General features: G+C 43.0%; 1 protein-coding gene across 1 annotated transcript in view; it reads left to right on the top strand.

Annotated features, from left to right (window-relative positions):
- The first annotated feature begins 1449 nt into the window (after positions 1-1449).
- The window catches only part of LOC142150842 (uncharacterized), a 36855-nt gene continuing 18596 nt past the window's right edge, over positions 1450-19708 (top strand). Inside the window, exons 1-6 of the mRNA XM_075206018.1 lie at positions 1450-2041; positions 3456-3545; positions 4090-4151; positions 5032-5128; positions 6909-6961; positions 17526-17652. Of these exons, the coding sequence (XP_075062119.1) occupies positions 1651-2041; positions 3456-3545; positions 4090-4151; positions 5032-5128; positions 6909-6961; positions 17526-17652 (820 nt within the window). The 5' untranslated portion in view covers positions 1450-1650. The remainder of the gene's footprint in view (positions 2042-3455; positions 3546-4089; positions 4152-5031; positions 5129-6908; positions 6962-17525; positions 17653-19708) is intronic.

The following is a 19708-nucleotide window of genomic DNA, read 5'->3' as shown; positions in this document are numbered from 1 at the left end:
AGAAAAGAGGAAGAAGAGATGTAAAGTATGAGTCATGGAATAAGAAGCAGAAATGACAGCAGAGATAGCAGATGGGTGGGTTTAGAAAAAACAGGTAGGTGAAACAGGAACATCAGACATGATTGAAAGGCAATAGTATAAAACAAGGCATAATACAAGGTGCACTAAGCTGGTTATACAAATCCACAGGACAAGAGGGAGCCAGTTCAAAGTTCAAGCTAAGTGGAGTAACAGTGTGGTTTAAAAGTGTGAATCCAAGCAGCATAAGAGGAATCACCAAGTCATAATACTGCAGCAGGCCTGAATAAGTGTGAGAAACAGTTCAGCAGGGAGAGTCCAGGCAGTTAACAATCCAGGTGGTGGAAGATATCAGAGCTCAGGGCTGATTGTTGAATGTTATCCTCATCTAGCAGTGTTTGCAGGTAGAATGTTCCCCTCCTGTTCTCCTCTTGTTCTCCTCTAACTATACTAGTTAATACAGTTGTAAGAATTTCACTTAGAAGAATTCTCACTAGCTAACAGCCTAATACTGCTGTTTAAATAGGTTCAAATAGCCATGTGACCACTTTCATGAGTTAACCCCCACTAATCACACACTACAAACAAAGTAATAAAATTCTTAGACAAACAAATAGAGGGTAACCATACCATATAACTACAATGTCTGCACAATTGATCTTTAGAGATAGCTAGGCAGTGGTAGAATGAGATATTTACCATATAAACTACAATATCTGCACAATTGATCTTTAGAGATAGCTAGGCAGTGGTAGAATGAGATATTTACCACATAAACTACAATATCTGCACAATTCCAAGACTTCTCCCGCGCTGCCCCCCTTCACTGGAACAACCTCCCTCGCTCCATCCGTCTCTTACCCAACCTGTGCTCCTTCAAACGGGCACTTAAAACTCACCTGCTTCTTAAGGCCTACCAACCATCCACTTAACCTCTCATCTCTTCGGTTCTCCCCTTTGCCTCACTGGCTCCCTTCTGTGCCTGATTCTGTCCACCCTCCCTTAGGATGTAAGCTCGTATGAGCAGGGCCCTCTTTCCTCCTGTCTCCATACCTGTTCTTCCACTCCGTCTCTACTGTATTTGCCTGCCCGGAGTTTACGAAGTATTGGTATTTTATGTTTAATGTTCTGTACTGTTTTGCCCTGTATGGTCTACTGTTTGTTCTGTGTACGGCGCTGCGGAAACCATGTGGCGCCTTACAAATAAACGATAATAATAATAATTGATCTTTAGAGATAGCTAGGCAGTGGTAGAATAAGATATTTGCCATATAAACTACAATATCTGCACCTTTGATCTTTAGAGATAGCTAGGCAGTATTGTATGAGGGTGCTGTGTATATTGTATGAGGGTGCTGTGTATATTGTATGAGGGCGCTGTGTATATTGTATGAGGGCGCTGTGTATATTGTATGAGGGCGCTGTGTATAGTGTATGAGGGTGCTGTGTATAGTGTATGAGGGCGCTGTGTATATTGTATGAGGGCGCTGTGTATATTGTATGAGGGCGCTGTGTATAGTGTATGAGGGTGCTGTGTATAGTGTATGAGGGTGCTGTGTATATTGTATGAGGGTGCTGTGTATATTGTATGAGGGTGCTGTGTATATTGTATGAGGGTACTGTGTATATTGTATGAGGGTGCTGTGCAGTGATATTCAGTCCCAATCTCTACTTTTCTCCACAGCTCTGTCAGTATCAGCTGAAACTGTGACAGGATCAGAGAATGCTGCATTGACCCTATCCTGTACATACACTGTGCACATATACACACACCCTGTGTGCTGGGGGAGAGGCAGCTGTACATTATCAGGATGTAATGATGTGATCCTACAGACAGATGGCAGCAGAGTGACCTGGAGGACATCTGACAGATACCAGTTACTGGGGAACATACCACAGGGGGACGTGTCCCTGGCCATCACTGGGGTGACCGAGGAAGATGAAGGAACGTACTGCTGCCGGGTGGAGATCCCAGGATGGTTCAATGACCTGAAGCGGGAGGTGAAAGTGTGGATACAAGAACGTGAGACAATTAGAAATCTCTAGAGCTAAGTACATATATAGAGAGCAAGTGATGATATTATGGATTTCTGGACACTTAACTCACAGAGTGCAGCTATTCAGGGACTGATCATGTACGATCCTAGGAAGCCCTTTAAATTAGAACCGGAGTCCGATAATGATACCCGGTATATTAAAAAGTGGAGACATCTCTGGTATAGGATGAAACATGTGAGTCAGTATTTCTATAATGTTTCTTATTTATCCAGTATGAAAATTGATCTTATAACATACAGGAATGTCACTTCCCATATAACCTGACAATAGGTATATTGTATTTTGATATGTAGGGGGTTTATTAAAAAAACATATCTTTGTTTACATTTAAATATGTGAAAATAAAAGTGGACATGTCATTTAACACGTCTCTGAGTCGCACCCATACTTGCCAACTCTCCCGGAATGTCCGGGAGACTCCCGCATTTTGCGAGAGTCTCCCGGACTCCCGGGGGAGTGTGGCAAAATCCCGGATCTGCCCACTTCCTAGTGAAGTGGGCAGAATTAGGTCACAAACGCCGCGATTCCTGGTGAAAAATGACGCGGATTTTGGAGGCCCGCCCCCCATGACGTCCACCTCCCCTGCAGCCTCCCGGATTCCAACATTGTAAGGTTGGTAACTATGGTCGCACCCTTGTCTCTTTTGAAAGTGAGACGCACAAAACATTTATTCAGCAACATTACAAAGTGTGATTACATGCTCTCAGCTTAGCCATTTAATATCACAGCACCCGGGAGACATGGTCACATACAGAAACCTGAGCTACAAGTTCATTTATGATCAATTGACTTTGCTGGTCACTGGGTGACTCCTCCAGAAACCCAGGAGACATTTCTACACTTAGTCCGTGCTCACTGGGGGGAAACTCATAGCAAGCTGAATGCAAATTGCGTTGTTGAAGTATAATAAGCTTTTATACTTCTGCACAAATACACAAACCGCTAACTTCGAAACTAGTGTTTTATGTACATGCTTAGATGTAAAAAAAGCTTATTATGCTCCAACAACACAATATGGGTTCAATTGAACACGAGCCCATGGATGGTACCGTACGGTACCTATGAAAGCACCCATTCCACTCTAGTCACCGGCTTTGGCTAAAGGGAAAGGAAGCATGGCCTAATGATTTGGGGTGGGGATAACATGATCGTGCTCTGGGTAGGTTGGAAGAGTGGTCTAAATTTTCACAATTTTGCAGTTAGTAATTTTGTCAGCTTTATACACAACACACTGAGAGATATCATTAAGGCCGCTCCCTGCAAACAAATTAATGGATAAACAATGTGAATGGCGTGATTAGCTGTCTGTAATACAGATGCCACATTAGCATGTCTATTTCATACATACATATCTAGTATATTTTATTTTTTATTTCCAGGTCCAGCAGTAGCAGAGGTCCGACGGCCCATTTACCATAGAGATGTTAAAATGGAATTTACTACTATGAGACACGAAACATTTCATACAGGTAAGTAATATTAAATATGTTTTAATTAATTTAAAGGGAAACCATTGATAATTATATACACTATTTATCTAGAACCTCCAACCTTTCCGAGATCTTGTACCCTGAATTCTGATTGGTCCTTACACAATAGAACATGTGACTTTAACAATGGCTCACTGTTATTGTGGCCACCCAAGACCTCAGCATTACAATAGCTGCTTCTTACCTTTGAGTTATTTGGACCAGTCCTGTAACTTGTATCCCTGTCAGCTATGATGATCCTGTACCATAGAGCCCCCGTTAAGGAGCCCAGTTGAAGCCCTTTATCTAGTTACTGCCAGCAGTCTCCACTCTGCACGATCACGCTCCCGCCACTTGGTATTCACCGAGGTGCGCTGGGCCTGCTGGCGCAATTTGCATCATCACCTTGTGGTAGGTGAGTGCTCTCCGGGAGAATTACCTAGCTCTATGGGAGCCTAGGTGGTCTCCACCTAATTTGAGAGTCTCCCGGTCATTCCAGGAGAATAGGCAACTCAAATAAAAATATTTTTTTTTCTGTTTTCAGGGCACAATATTTCCAACATTCTTAACTTGCTTCCATTGAATAAAACTTCCTTCACCTCACAGGTAACAAGTTTCATTACCATCAGTCCTTGCTTTAACCATTATGTACCAAAGCGCGAAAAGTACTATAATTCTTAGATATAACTCTTAGGTCTTTTTAGACTTACCAGGTACTCCCCTTTTGGGTAGACCAGCATAGTGAGACCAGATAAAAAGCCAAAACATAAAAATCTCAAAAATATAAGCAAAAGGTACATAGGGGGTAAAATAAGATTAATACACAATTTAGAATACTTGGCCGTCATGAGCTGTAGAACTGTGAATGTCATGGAGGTACGTGGCACCATTCTTACAGGAGAAATTCCATTAGTTGATGTAATGTAAATGACAGTAGAAATCACTGACTGATCCATAATCTATTATTAATGGTGTCTCTTGTCCAGACCTCCATGACAACATTACTTTGCCCACTGTTCCTGGTAAAGCATCAGTGAGCTGAGCACTGATTATCACTGTGGTTCCTCCTCTGTCACTTCCAGCTCTTCCTCTAATCTTGCATAGCAGCCAACTGGACTGTCAAGCATTTTTATGCAAGACCCGGAGTATGTTGGTAAATTGATTGTTTAATTCAGGAACCAGAGCTGCATTGATGCACCTTATTCCATTATCTCTACCTCCCTTATTTACTCAAGTGTTCCCTATATGTTGGTGGCCTGTACATTCCAGGCACTATGGAATATGCCACCAAATATCAGTCAGGTCAATCACCAGATTCTTTGATGATTATCGGTGTCACCTTTGACTTGTAGCAACAACCTGTTTCCCCATAAACTGTACTTAAACTATGTAACTGTATAGACAGGAGTTTTAAATACATCTAAACACTGCATAATGTAATAAACTCATTATCATTTCCTTTCTCTACTTTTTTTTTTTATGGAAGACTAAAAACTCCCCTTTATCGGATTACCAGGTTTACAGAATTGCCGGTTATGTAACGCTGATCCTGTTCTTTTTCTTGGTAATGATTCTATACAGATGTAAGTTATTCAGTTCTAAAGCATGAAAATATTGGTCATTTTATATACCTGCCTGCTGTCATATGTGTCATGTCAGTATACACAGGTGGCCAGTTATCATCACACTCAAGTCAGTGTAAAATTCAAACTATTAAAGTACTTAAGCGCACATGCAGATGGAGTAAGCCTTAAAGGGACACCTATAGCATCGTGATATTAGCACTTTGCACCATTAGGGGTAGATTTATTAAACCTTCCAAAAAAGGAAAACTGGAGGTGTTACCCATAGCAACCAATCAGATTCTAGCTATCATTTTCTAGAATGTACTAGATAAATGATAAAGTTTCATTAGTTTCTATGGCCAATGCCTCCACTGTTCCTTTTTAATAGGTTTAATAAATCTACCCCTTAGGGCAGCGGTTCCCAAAGTGTGCGCCGCGGCTCCCAGGGGTGCCACGGCGCTGTCACAGGGCTGCCACGGGCAAGCCAGAGAAGAAACAAACAAAACAAAACTTACCAATCCACGCGGCCCGGGACCCAGTATCCTCCTCTCTCATGTAGCTTGTCACTGAATATCAACATTCAGTGACAAGCTGCGTGAGAGAGGAGGATGCTGGGTCCCGGCGCCGCGTGGATTGGTACGTTTTTGTTTTGTTTGTTTCTTCTCTGGCTGGCGCGGCAGAGGGGGCAGAGTGAGAGGGATCTTGACAGAGGGCAGAGGAAGGGACAGCATGACAGAGGGCAGAGGAGGGGGACAGCATGAGAGGGGGCTGCGTGAGAGAGGGCAGAAGGGGCAGCCTGAGAGTGGGCAGAGTGTCAGGATGCAGAGAGGGCAGAGTGTCTGGATACAGAGGGGGCAGAGTGTCTGGATACAGAGAGGGCAGAGTGTCTGGATACAGAGGGGGCAGTGTGTCTGGATGCAGAGGGGGCAGAGTGTCTAGATGCAGAGGGGGCAGAGTGTCCGGAGGGGGTATTTTTGCAAACAACTAAATAAGTATTTATGTCCTGACCTAAATACTTATTACATTTTTTGACCCTACTACTTCTAAAACAGGACTGCTCAGTAATTATTTTGGAGGGATGCCTTGAAAAAATTATGGAGACTCTAAGCGTGCCGCGAACTGCAAAAGTTTGGGAACCACTGCCTTAGGGAGTTACCATTTTACATCACATTACTATAATGTAGAAGCTATAGGGCCTGATTCATTAAGGAACTTAGACAAGAAATTGAGTAAATTTTCTTACTTAGGTTTTCTGGATAAAACCATGTTACAGTGCAAGGGGTGCAAATTAGTTTATTATTTTGCACATACCGTAAGTTAAATACTGGCTGTTTTTTCATCTAGCACACAAATACTTGATAGCTTTATTTTTACACTGAAATTTAAAGTTGATCTAGGACATGCCCTATCCCAACTATAAATCTATCCTCACATTTTACAAAGTTACTCCTTTTTATGCTTTGCTCTCCTCAAATGACTCAAGTCATCTGTGTGGCCCCTTCCCCCAGTTGTGTCCCAGAAAAGTACTGCATTTATAATCCTATACCATTCCACTCATTCTGTGTACAGTTTTCTCACCCCCATTTCTGCAGCTGTTGTCAGATAAAATCCTCTTCTACTGTGCACTGCAGTGATCAGGACGCACGGGTGAGACCAGAATTGTAGCTCTGTGTATTGGGGAGGAAAAACTACGGTGGCCTGCAGCTGTCACGCTGGATGGATGACGGAAAAGAATTCATAAAGAAAATATACTGTTTATGTTTGTACTTTTGTTACCCGCCTTCTTGTTTTCACACAGTTGAATGTATAATGCGTGAGCTGAATGATAATAAACGTTTTCCAGTTTACACAGTAACGTGTCAATGTATACCTTTATTTTTTATTTATTAACGGTTCTCTATACAACCCCTACATATCACGCAACACTTTACAGAAATATTTAATCATTCACATTGGATCTGACATTCTATATACCCTTATTGGTGCACTATGTAGTTCTACACACAAATAGATAGTAAATAGCAATATTCGTACACATTAATTTATTAAAATGTAACTTTTATTAATTATCTAAACTAGAATAAAACATTTTAAAACCAGCTAAATGAATTTGTGAGTGATTAGTGATTTAAAATTGCTGTCTTCATCTCCATTGCAATAAAGAATATATTGTATTCCTAATTGGACTCAATTCTCATTTGTTTAACAGTATGTTTTATTTCATGCTGAAGTTGCAGCTAACAGTAAAGTTCCTTTCTGCTTAATATTATAGTCAAGTCTTCTAGGCTTCTATGATAGCATAATCTCTTATTTTGAACATTGTATTCCTGTCCTTAAATAATAAATGGATTAATACCGTCTATCACGGTTCCCTTTTGAACATAAGTGATGGGATGATTTGCTAAACTGCCTAACATACACTATCTTTGGGATTGGTTCAAGTATTGTAATTATTAGTATTGCAATTATTATTGGTTCAAGTATTGTAATTATTAGTTGCGAATTGTAGTCCAAATATAGCAGCAAACGCTGATGCGCCCCTGCCTTGATAGAGCAATCCACAGTGAAACGCGCATCGGCATTTGCTGTCTCTCTCCTTGCCACTTTATAATATTAATTCTGCTATATTTGGACTACAAATCGCAACTAATAATTTCAATACTTGAACCTCTCTGCCCAATCACAAAGCTAGTGGTAGTAGTGTTCCAATCAGGGCCGGTGCTAGGATCCATGGCGCCCTAGGCATTTTTAAAAAATCGGCGCCCCCCCCCCCCCCCCCCCCCCGCAAAAATCGCCGCCCTCCTCCCTCCTCCCCCCTCCTCCCCCCTCACCCCGTCTCTCCTTACCTTGTCTCACCACCGCCGCCTCTCTACTCCGTCTCCTCCCCTCCACTCCCTGACACTAGTAAGTGGAGGGGAGGAGACGGAGCAGAGAGGCGGCGGTGGTGACAAAATAGCCTCTTCCCCCCTCCCCCGTGCATCTGAATGCTGTGCGGCGGCCGTGACAGGTATGGTCAGCGGTCGCCGCACAGTTTTAAAGTCATTTAGTATTCTGTGGCGCCCTCCAGAGCCCGGCGCCCTAGGCAAGTGCCTAACCTTGCCTAATGGGAGCGTTGGGCCTGGTTCTAATGGTGAAACTAATAGAGGCGCAAGCTATCGTCCACTCATATCTTAGAGGCCTCTAAAATGAAGCGTTTAGCGAAACGTACGTTAGGTTTTAGAGAAGAAGTGGAAGTATAGAGCTCAGGACAATTTATTTTAGGATTCAACTGACTTGAATATTACATTAGTGTATGATCTTACCCTAGCCGTAGAACTAACGATATATTCCTTAAGTTCATGGATAGCAGAACATTTTGCAAAATTGTCCTAAGATTACCATCAGTGTGAGCTAATCTATTCAAGCTGGTCTAGACATTTTGATATTATTTAAAACATAATAATAAACTTCAATCTACCATAAGTTGAAATCAGAATTTATCACTTCATGCGAGTCCATTTACTTGGTCTTATTACAATCGTGGTCCCAATCACTTATGCACATGAGAACTCTCTGCTAATTACCATATACTAATTCTCGATGAGCTTTATTGTCAAGTGAGAAATAATCTTGATCTATACCAATTTTTGTGTAATTTATATAATGAATACTTAAATGACGTTTTGGAGATTATCTGTTATCACTATTTATGAGATTAATAATAACCTGCAAACGGCAATACGATCCTCTGTTAGCAAAGTCGTTTCATTAGCAGCAGTGTGACCTACAGAGCTCTTCACCTGCATACCATCCTAACAGAATAAATCTTTTCTAGCTGCACCGTTATATGCATTAAGTGTATTGAGGGGTGACTACGCCGATACCGAAGAAAACAACATGAGGAGTCCGATTGGATACTACAGCGACCTGCCAAAAAAACTACTAACCAGGATGCAGATGAGTTGATGGCACTACTCGCTCTTTTGCCGACTCTATTAAATAACGTAATCTCTCATCTGCATCCTGGTAAGTATTTTTTTGTAGTTTTTTTTGCAGGTCGCTGTAGTATCCAATTGGACTCCTCATGTCAGGGTAGTCAGTACCGTTAAACTGACTACCACCGGTAACGAGGTATACCCCATATATAATTCACTTCTTAAAGGATCAGTGATATAGTCACATTGCAGCATACGCACGTTAAGGGCCTGATTCATTAAGGATCACACATTGCCGCTTTAAAGGAACCTTCATCTAAGTCGCGCTGATGTCAAAGTGAAGTGCCGGAGTCCTGTGTGTTCGGAATCACTGCCTCTCAGCAGGGCGCTTCGATCAGAGATGTGGACATTCGGTTTTCAGGTAAGTCTCTTTATTTTCTAGTCGTTTTTGTCACATTAATTTTTAATTTTTTTTGTAGGAATAAAACGTGTCGGATTTGTCAATATCGGTGACATGATTACCACCGATATAATTAATACTTTAGAGCTACTGTTGCATTAGCAACAATACTGCAACATTTTATCAAAGTGCCAAGCACATATATAAGAGCAACACTATTCGAACGGGGTTTATGTTTTGTACCATTAAATCCCATCCAATGGCATTAAGCTATAATTATTGAAATTTTGGAGGTGATAGTATACTCCTGAGTCGACCACTTCTTTGTGCATTGTTGTTACTAATAAAATATATTTTTCATATGTCTATTTATTATTATATCAACACTGAGAACTAAGCCTTCATTCCTTTTCAAAACTTTTGATAGAGATCATCTACTTTACATAGATGAGGTGTGCCTCTTATAGCGAGTATCTTTTTTCTTTGTCCTTTTCAAGTGGGATACAGCTGTCACTGGATTTCAATTAGCAAAACTTGAAATAGGAGATTTATTAAATTATTGCAAAACAATATGAACAAGTTCATATTTAACAGGTCACATTTCTTTTTTCCTAAACTCGCAGAAACACTAGAGCCAAAATAGAAGTAAGAACCTTACACTAAAGTGACAACATAAGTGAAAACAATGATGGTGGCCATTTTGTTGAAGCCAAAGTTCATTAAAACATAGTCAAATCATAACTAAAATCTGATCTGAAACCAGGTCTGAAAAAATAAAAGTCTGATGATCTGTCAGAAACACTATTTGCTGAATTGTGCATTCTAAGAGATGTCTCCATTCTTTGAAGACATTTATGATGCTAGGAGCTCCTTGCTCCCCACATGATCATATTTTCTTTCTGGAGAGATCTTATACCAGGAAAAGTAACAATAAATATTTTTTCCCATTCTCCATGACACAATTGTCCCTACTGGCAGATTTGGATGAATCTACTTTAATTATACAAATAAGTTCTGGGTTAGGATGAATCTGGAGACCAGAAGAAAGATGTCCCTGTCAGGATTTCCCAGGTATGACCACGGAGAGGGGATAAGTGGTTATAATGAGTTTATTAACAAACACAGATGACAAGGTAACTCACGAGACAGTTCAATGTGCAGATGAGAAACAGGTAACTGCAATAGTAGATTTCAACAGGCAGCGTGGAACTACAAGTACCAGGTATAATGGTTGAAGATGAAGGAGTCCAGTAGCAGGTAACAACAGTAGTGAATTCAATGGAGAAACATGCAGGAGTCCAGATAGCAGATAACAGCTGACAACTTGGTAATGCAGACAGTAGCTGACAACTTGGTAATGCAGACTGGAGCTGACAACTTGGTAATGCAGACTGGAGCTGACAACTTGGTAATGCAGACTGGAGCTGACAACTTGGTAATGCAGACTGGAGCTGACAACTTGGTAATGCAGACTGGAGCTGACAACTTGGTAATGCAGACTGGAGCTGACAACTTGGTAATGCAGACTGGAGCTGACAACTTGGTAATGCAGACTGGAGAGGAACAAAGCACATGGAAATGCTCACAGGAGTGACCTGATGATCTGGCCCAGACCGTATGAAGCAGGCAGGTGTATATAGGCCTTATGCAGGTGACACAACTCTCAGTAATCAAGAAAAATGATCCAAGTAGCACAGTGGTCCCTTTGGTGGGCAGTGGTACTACAAGTAGAATACCTAATGAGTCCAATAAAGTCACTGCAGACAGCAGCTGCAGAGTGCAAGTCATGACAGTACCCCCTCCTTAAAGGGCGGATTCCAGACGCCCAAATACTAGGAATGGTCGGAAAGGTCAGAGTCATAATCCAGAATTGGGCATGTAGTTGAGAAGGCTTCATGTAAGGACGGGAAGGGTATAGAAACCACACCACAGGGGAGTTGAGATCCAGGAGAATCTTTCTTCTTCTTCTTCTTCACTTTCTTTTTGTGGTTTTTAGAAGGTTGCTGGAAATGGAGCGAAGAAAATGATAATCTCAAGGTTGGAGTAGCCGGAGATAGAACATGTGGCATAGATGAAGCACTGGGAGTGGGATTGGCAAGTGCTGGTGTAAATTCTTTGATCACGGCCTCAGTAAAAAGTTGTAAATCAGACAGGATGGGATCTTGGGTTTCAATTAAAGGCTCTACCCATTCCAGAGCTTCCCCTGTAAAGTTGGCCAACATGTAAAACACCTGCTTTCGTTGAGTATCAAGGAGGTCAAATACAAAGGGAAAATAGGATATACAAAACTTAATGAGAGCATGAAATTGCTGAATATCCCCATTGAAGGTAGGTGGTAGCTCCGACTTGGCAGCAGGCCTGGACTGGGCGGCAGGCTTGGCAGGGACAGCACTGAGGGAAGCCTCGGGGCAGACAACACTGTGAGAAACCTTGGAGGGGGCAGCGCTGTGAGAAGCCTCAGGGTAGACAGCGCTGTGAGAAGCCTCAGGGTAGACAGCGCTGTGAGAAGCCTCAGGGTAGACATAGCTGTGAGAAGTCTCAGGGTAGACAGCGCTGTGAGAAGCCTCAGGGTAGACAGCGCTGTGAGAAGCCTCAGGGTAGACAGCGCTGTGAGAAGCCTCAGGGTAGACAGCGCTGTGAGAAGCCTCAGGGTAGACAGCGCTGTGAGAAGCCTCAGGGTAGACAGCGCTGTAAGAAACCTCAGGGTAGACAGCGCTGTGAGAAGCCTCAGAGCAGACAGCACCAGGTGGTAACTCGGGCTGAACCGCATAGAGTGGCAACTCGGGCTGAACTGCATAGAGTGGCAACTCGGGCTGAACCGCATGGACAGGCAACTCGGGCTGAACCGCATGGACGGGCAACTTGGGCTGAACCGCATGGACAGGCAACTCGGGCTGAACCGCATGGACAGGCAACTCTGGAGTGGGCTGGAAGGACAGGACCCCCTTTGGAGCGGACTGTAAGGGCAGCGCCCCCTCTGGAGCGGACTGTAAGGGCAGCGCCCCCTTTGGAGTGGACTGTAAGGGCAGCGCCCCCTCTGGAGCAGACTGTAAGGGCAGCGCATAGATGAAGCACTGGGAGTGGGATTGGCAAGTGCTGGTGTAAATTCTTTGATCACGGCCTCAGTAAAAAGTTGTAAATCAGACAGGATGGGATCTTGGGTTTCAATTAAAGGCTCTACCCATTCCAGAGCTTCCCCTGTAAAGTTGGCCAACATGTAAAACACCTGCTTTCGTTGAGTATCAAAGAGGTCAAATACAAAGGGAAAATAGGATATACAAAACTTAATGAGAGCATGAAATTGCTGAATATCCCCATTGAAGGTAGGTGGTAGCTCAGACTTGGCAGCAGGTCTGGACTGGGCGGCAGGCTTGGCAGGGACAGCACTGAGAGAAGCCTCGGGGCAGACAACACTGTGAGAAACCTTGGAGGGGGCAGCGCTGTGAGAAGCCTCAGGGTAGACAGCGCTGTGAGAAGCCTCAGGGTAGACAGCACTGTGAGAAGCCTCAGGGTAGACAGAGCTGTGAGAAGCCTCAGGGTAGACAGCGCTGTGAGAAGCCTCAGGGTAGACAGCGCTGTGAGAAGCCTTAGAGCAGACAGCACGAGGTGGTAACTCGGGCTGAACCGCATAGAGTGGCAACTCGGGCTGAACCGCATAGAGTGGCAACTCGGGCTGAACCACATGGACAGGCAACTCGGGCTGACCCGCATGTACAGGCAACTCGTGCTGAACCGCATGGACAGGCAACTTGGGCTGAACCGCATGGACAGGCAACTCGGGCTGAACCGCATGGACAGGCAACTTTGAAGTGGGCTGGAGGGACAGGACCCCCTCTGGAGCGGACTGTAAGGGCAGCGCCCCCTCTGGAGCGGACTGTAAGGGCAGCGCCCCCTCTGGAGCGGACTGTAAGGGCAGCGCCCCCTCTGGAGCGGACTGTAAGGGCAGCGCCCCCTCTGGAGCAGACTTTAAGGGCAGCGCCCCCTCTGGAGTAGACTTTAAGGGCAGCGCCCCCTCTGGAGCAAACTCTAAGGGCAGTGCCCCCTCTGGGTTGAACTGGGGAACCCATGTTCTCATGGGAGCAGATAACGTGTCTGGAATGGAGACAGAAGCTTGTAACTCAGAGCTGGAGATAGAGGTTGAAGATGGTCGGAGTCTACGGAGAGGGCAATCCTGTAAAAAATGTAAATCACTGGCACAGTTCAATGTGCAGATGAGAAACAGGTAACTGCAATAGTAGATTTCAACAGGCAGCGTGGAACTATAAGTACCAGTTATAATGGTTGAAGATGTAGGAGTCCAGTAGCAGGTAACAGCAGTAGAGAATACAATGAAGTAATTTGCAGGAGTCCAGATAGCAGATAACAGCTGACAACTTGGTAATGCAGACTGGAGCTGAGCACATGGAAATGCAGACTGGAGAGGAACAAAGCACATGGAAATGCTTACAGGAGTGACCTGATGATCTGGCCCAGACCGTATGAAGCAGGCAGGTGTATATAGGCCTCATGCAGGTGACACAACTCTCAGTAATCAAGGAAAATGATCCAAGTAGCACAGTGGCCCCTTTGGTGGGCAGTGGTACTTCAAGTAGAATACCTAATGAGTCCAATAAAGTCACTGCAGACAGCAGCTGCAGAGTGCAAGTCGTGACAGTCCCTTTCTTGTTTACTTGGGTAATTGGTTCAATTTTAAATAAAATGTCTGTAGAAATTAGCTAAATCCACAATTACTCCATCATTGGCCAAAAACAAATCTCTATGCCAGTTGAATATTGCTTTGACCTTGAAGGTTTATATTAATTACATACTGATTCTGAAACATCACTATTACATAGTAGGCCTTGTACTTTGTCCAACGAAGGTTATTACAAGACCAAGCATTGCTGTCATGAATCGTGGTCTTAGTCCCATTGATGCCACTCTGCGGTATCATATCACTGTGCATCTCCCACTTGTCAAAATGCAGCATTCTAAATCCTGAGACAAAGCGTGACTTCTGTCTGCTGCACTGGAGGCTGTCATCTTGGATGAGACTTTTTGCTACATCCTGCCTATTTTGAGCACCTGACTTCATGCACCAATTAGTTCCCTCTGCAAACTATAAAAGTCTCCTCCTACACTCAGCTAATTGCCAGTGCAACATTTTCCTAGTTCCAGCTTACCACTGTTGCTGTTTGTTTGCGCCTTCATTCTGCCTGCTACTGTACAGACTCATCCATTAACCCTTTGTGTGGATTCAGATTCATTCTGCCTGCTGCTGTACAGACTTCAGCAATTAACCCTTCGTGTGGATTCAGCTTCATTCTGACTGCTGCTGTACAGACTTCAGCCGTTAACCCTTCGTCTGGATTCAGCTTCATTCTGCCTGCTGCTGTATAGACTTTAGCCATTAACCTTTCAGTGTGCATTCAGCTACTTGTGCTACTTCAGTGTTAACATCTGCTGCTGTGCTTAATCCAGCTTTTAACCCCTCGTGTGGATCCAGGTCTCTTCAGCCTATTCTTCTGACTCACCTACTGGCTATTTGGGATAGTAGGTTACTGCTCTGAGTCTTCCAAGTTCTGGAGCCATCTCTGTCTCTGGGTACGGGCTTCCAGGTCCAGGCTTGACGCAGGCTCTGAGTTCCGAGTTGCCCGTGGCCAGTTCCAGGCTTATCCAGTTCAGGAGGTAGTTACCCATGATAATCCGCTGCCTGTGTTCTGATCCTTCCCAGTCCCAGTTTTGGAACAGTAATCTTCTGAGTTTCTAGACCCTTGGGGGTACTGAGTCTCTGGCCATGGGTCCATTCCCTCTGTTCCTGCGTCCAGGTTCCAGTCCACCAAGTCCAAATTCCAGTCGCTTATTCCAGTTTGGAGTCCAGTCCAGTTTTCCTCCTCCTGTCCTCTGGTAGAGCACATCCTCCCTCTATGAGCAAGACCTTCATCCAGCCTCCTAGTTGCCACTTCACCCATGCCAAAGCTAGTCCCAAGGGTCCCGAGATGGATCCCTGAAACCCTATTGCCATGACAATTGCTTTGACTTTAACTAAATGATATAACTGTAATCATAAGTATTTATTAGAAATTGTGAACATACACCTTCTAATCTCCCTCCTTAGCTCGGCAAGGAGCTGCGGTTGCCGACTATGTATGTCACGCCACTGTCACTATAGTTGGACGATGGAGTGGCTACGCTTTCCTGTAGGCTATGATCTTTTCCTTGTTGCTAATGTAATAAGGATAAGGACCCAAGGATTGGTCCAGGGTACTTGTCTGGGCATGGAGCTCAACTCTGTTCTCGCCCTCATGTTTGCAAGTGAATGAGACTTTTCAACATTCTCCTCACTGATTGGCTCTCAGGCTAAGTGTGGGCATAGGTACGTCAGTCGGGGATCCCTTTTATACCATATCAAAAATGACTGATATCCTCTCAGCCGCCCTTAGTGGAGCACCTGTCTTTCGATCACAATAGTGAGCTGTAACCAGGCGATTAGGAGCATTACAATGCCTAGATGTTCACAAACAACCAATAGCAGGAGAGAATGCCTCTGCAGACACTATATTAAGCTGGAGAGGCAAGGCCTATCCCTTGCCACATTGTCATCCAAGCTACTGTTCTGTTGAGTTTTGGATTTCTGTTGGAGTTCTATAATTAATTGATAACATGCCTTCTGAAGAGGAGATGGCTGGCCAAAGCCAGTCCTCCTCCACCACGAAGTGTAGGCGGCCTAACTTTGCCCATTTGGAAGTACTAGTTGAACTGCTGATGGATATACTGCATAATGCAAACCGGCATCTATCCGCCCCAGCTAAACAACGGAACTGGGAGAACATTACGGTGCAGGTCAATGCCGTGGCTCAAATTAGGAGATCTGTGACTGAGGCGAAAAAACGGTAAGTAGAGGCTTTTTATTTATGTAGCCTTTTAGTTTTTTTTCTTTTTCTTGTCATTTATTATACTGTGCTCTGCATACATAGTACACTTCTACTACCAAGACCAACACCTTTAATAAATATAGAAATTCTAACATTAACAAGCTTGCAATGTAACCTGTTTTAAATTAAGTCTTCAAAAATCCCAACAAATAGCACCATTATTTTACCTCAGAAAAAGACTAATGTTGCTTGTTCACTTCTTTCCACATTTCCCAGAAAGAAAGGAAAATTCATTTTTATGCCAGGATTGTATGGGCTGAATTTGAACTTGAATAAGAGAAAGAGAGAGAGGGATTGAGTGATTGATTTCTGGGAACTATGTGGAGCTGTGTTTCATGTTGAATTAATTATTTACATAATGCAGACTTGGTCTGACATTGCAGTGTGTGTTATCAGCCAAATGGCTCCTTGTACCAGTCAAAATCTAATACAGTTAGACTGGGCACAATAAAATATGATTGAGTGGTGGCATTAAGAACGTCATGGTTAGATATTCAATGACCAATGCCTCTGTTGTAATCTGTGCCACTTGCCTTATTTCCACAAGGTAAAGGAGTCACGGGAGCTCTCCGGCCATCTAGAAACCTGGAGAGACGCATCACATATAGCCTGGACACTGTTTGGGTGGAAATGCTTTCTAGGCAAATAAATGGAAGCATTCCTACCCAACAGGACCAGGTCTACATGTGTACCATCCACTGTCCCCATAAATACAGAAATAATTGTATAATCAGTCCGTGCATGAAAAGTCTTATACTATATTAATATCCAATCATAAAGAAAAGCTCTGACCTCATCTAATTTAGTGTTTGGTAGTTCCGGGGGGGGGGGGGCGGCGAGTAGACACAATTTGGGGGTGAGTTGGAGATCAATTTGGAGAACTATAATTATTAGAGAAAACAACATGACAATATGTCTGTAGATGTCTGGTAATGTCAGCTCTACCTATATGTCTGGAGGAAGACAGTTGTCACATTAACAGGATGCAACAAGGTGACCAAAAACCAAATAGCTGAACAGTCAAAGTGAAACTTGTATCATAGAAAGATGTAGTTGAGAAACAGTGGTCAACTCTTATGAGACCAAGAATGAACATTTCCCCACCATGTTGTGTTATGTAATGTCTGCTGAGCAGAGGACATCACCACTGCCGGCTGCCTCGTAGACACAGAGAAACGTGACCTAATTTTATAAGTAATTATATATGTTACCGTGTGAACTGTAAGATAATACACAGCAAGATGACAACTGGGAGCCTGCGGGACACGAAAAGGATCTCTACAACAATTTGTCTGTATCTCCTTCATCTCAATGGTGAGTGTCTAATTAAATTAAATTTTATTTTTATTTTGCAGTTCTATTGATTTATATCACCTTAACGTTCCTTTGTTGCCCATACGTCCCTGTTTTATTCTTTTTGTTGCTCATTGAGTGCTGCCATATTTCTGAGAAAGATAGGTAAGTAAACTGTCCTTTTAGCAGCATGTATGCTACGGAACATTTTAATTTACTTGTTTGCTTTTTCAGCATGTCACTACTATAGAGATTACTGGAACAGCTCTAGTTAACATCACATAATGACGTCCAAGGCCGATGATAGCTCTCAGGTTGATCCTTCTCTTTATCTTCTATACGATAGATAGATAGATAGATAGATAGCTAGCTAAATAGATAGATAGATAGATATTAGATAAATAGAGAGATAGATAATAGATAATAGATAATAGATAGATAGATAGATAGATAGATAGATAGATAGATAGATAGATATGACATTAAAAAGCAATGCCATTGGATCTGGGGTATAGCCGCCGGACCCTGGTTGGGAGAAGTTGCTCTTGGAGGATGTTTTGGTACCATTCTTTATTCATGGCTGTGTTCTTAGGCAAAATTGTGAGTGACCCCACTCCCTTGGCTGAGAAGCAACCCCACACATGAATGGTCTCAGGACGCTTTACTGTTGGCACGACACAGGACTGATTATAGCGCTCACCTTTCCTTCTACAGACAAGTGTTTTTTCCAGATGCCCCAAACAATCTGAAAGGGGATTCATCAGAGAAAATGTCTTTACCCCAGTCCTCAGCAGTCCAATCCCTGTACCTTTTACAGAATATCAGTCTGTCCCTGATGTTTTTCTTGGAGAGAAGTGGCTTCTTTGCTGCCCTTCTTGACACCAGGCCATCCTCCAAAAGTCTTTGCCTCACTGTGCGTGCAGATGCACTCACACCTGCCTGCTGCCATTCCTGAGCAAGCTCTGCACTGGTGGTGCCCCGATGCTGCATCTGAATCAACTTTAGGAGACGGTCCTGGTGCTTGTTGGACATGCTTGGGCACCCTGAAGACTTCTTCACAACTATTGAACTTCTCTCCTTGAAGTTCTTAATGATCCGATAAATGGTTGATTTAGGTGCAATCTTACTAGCAGCAATATCCTTGTGTGAAGCCCTGTTTGTGCAAAGCAATGATGACTGCACGTGTTTCCTTGCAGCTAACCATAGTTAACAGAGGAAGAACAATGATTTCAAGCACCACAATCCTTTTAAAACTTCCAGTCTGTTATTCTAAACAATCAGCATGACAGAGTGATATCCAGCCTTGTCCTCGTCAAAACTCACCTGTGTTACCGAGAGAAACACTGACCTGATGTCAGCTGGTCATTTTGTGGCAGGGCTGAAATGCAGTGGAAATGTTGTTTTTGGATAAAGTTAATTATCATGGCAAAGAGATACTTTGAAATTAATTGCAAATCTTCTGATCACTCTTCATGACATTCTGGAGTATATGTAAAATAACATCATAAAAACTGAGGCAGCAGACTTTGTGAAAGATAATATTTGTGTCATCCTCAAAACTTTTGGCCATGACTGTAGAGAACCGGTTATCATATAAACCCTTTTTATTAATACAAAATTTGCAAATCTATATTAATTCAGCAAATAGATTACACATACATTTTATAAAACCAATAAATTAGTATTGCAATCTATAAGCATCAGAGAGCCGATACTATGCCGAAGTTTGCAAGGAACCAATTGTGTTAGTAAAGCTCATACACAAAATCCGGAAATAATATTAATCATTTTTCTTGTATGACTTCTAAAATATTAGAAAATCTTGAGATTAGGATGTAACCGTACCAAATCAAATGTATCCTCATTAAGTCTCAGAATGAAATTAGTAACAGCCAGACCAGAAAGAAGTGAAACTATGTTAGTTCAACGCTGAGATACTTTTCCAACACTCTCTTTGTAACAGAACTCCTAGGGGTATACTTACTAAACTGCGGGTTTGAAAAAGTGGAGATGTTGCCTATAGCAACCAATCAGATTCTAGCTGTCATTTTGTAGAATGTACTAAATAAATAATCAG

This window comes from Mixophyes fleayi, chromosome 4 (genome assembly GCF_038048845.1).
Source record: "Mixophyes fleayi isolate aMixFle1 chromosome 4, aMixFle1.hap1, whole genome shotgun sequence".
Taxonomy (NCBI): domain Eukaryota; kingdom Metazoa; phylum Chordata; class Amphibia; order Anura; family Limnodynastidae; genus Mixophyes; species Mixophyes fleayi.
Note: the sequence above shows the minus strand (reverse complement) of the source record. Positions and strands in the feature narration are given on the sequence as shown.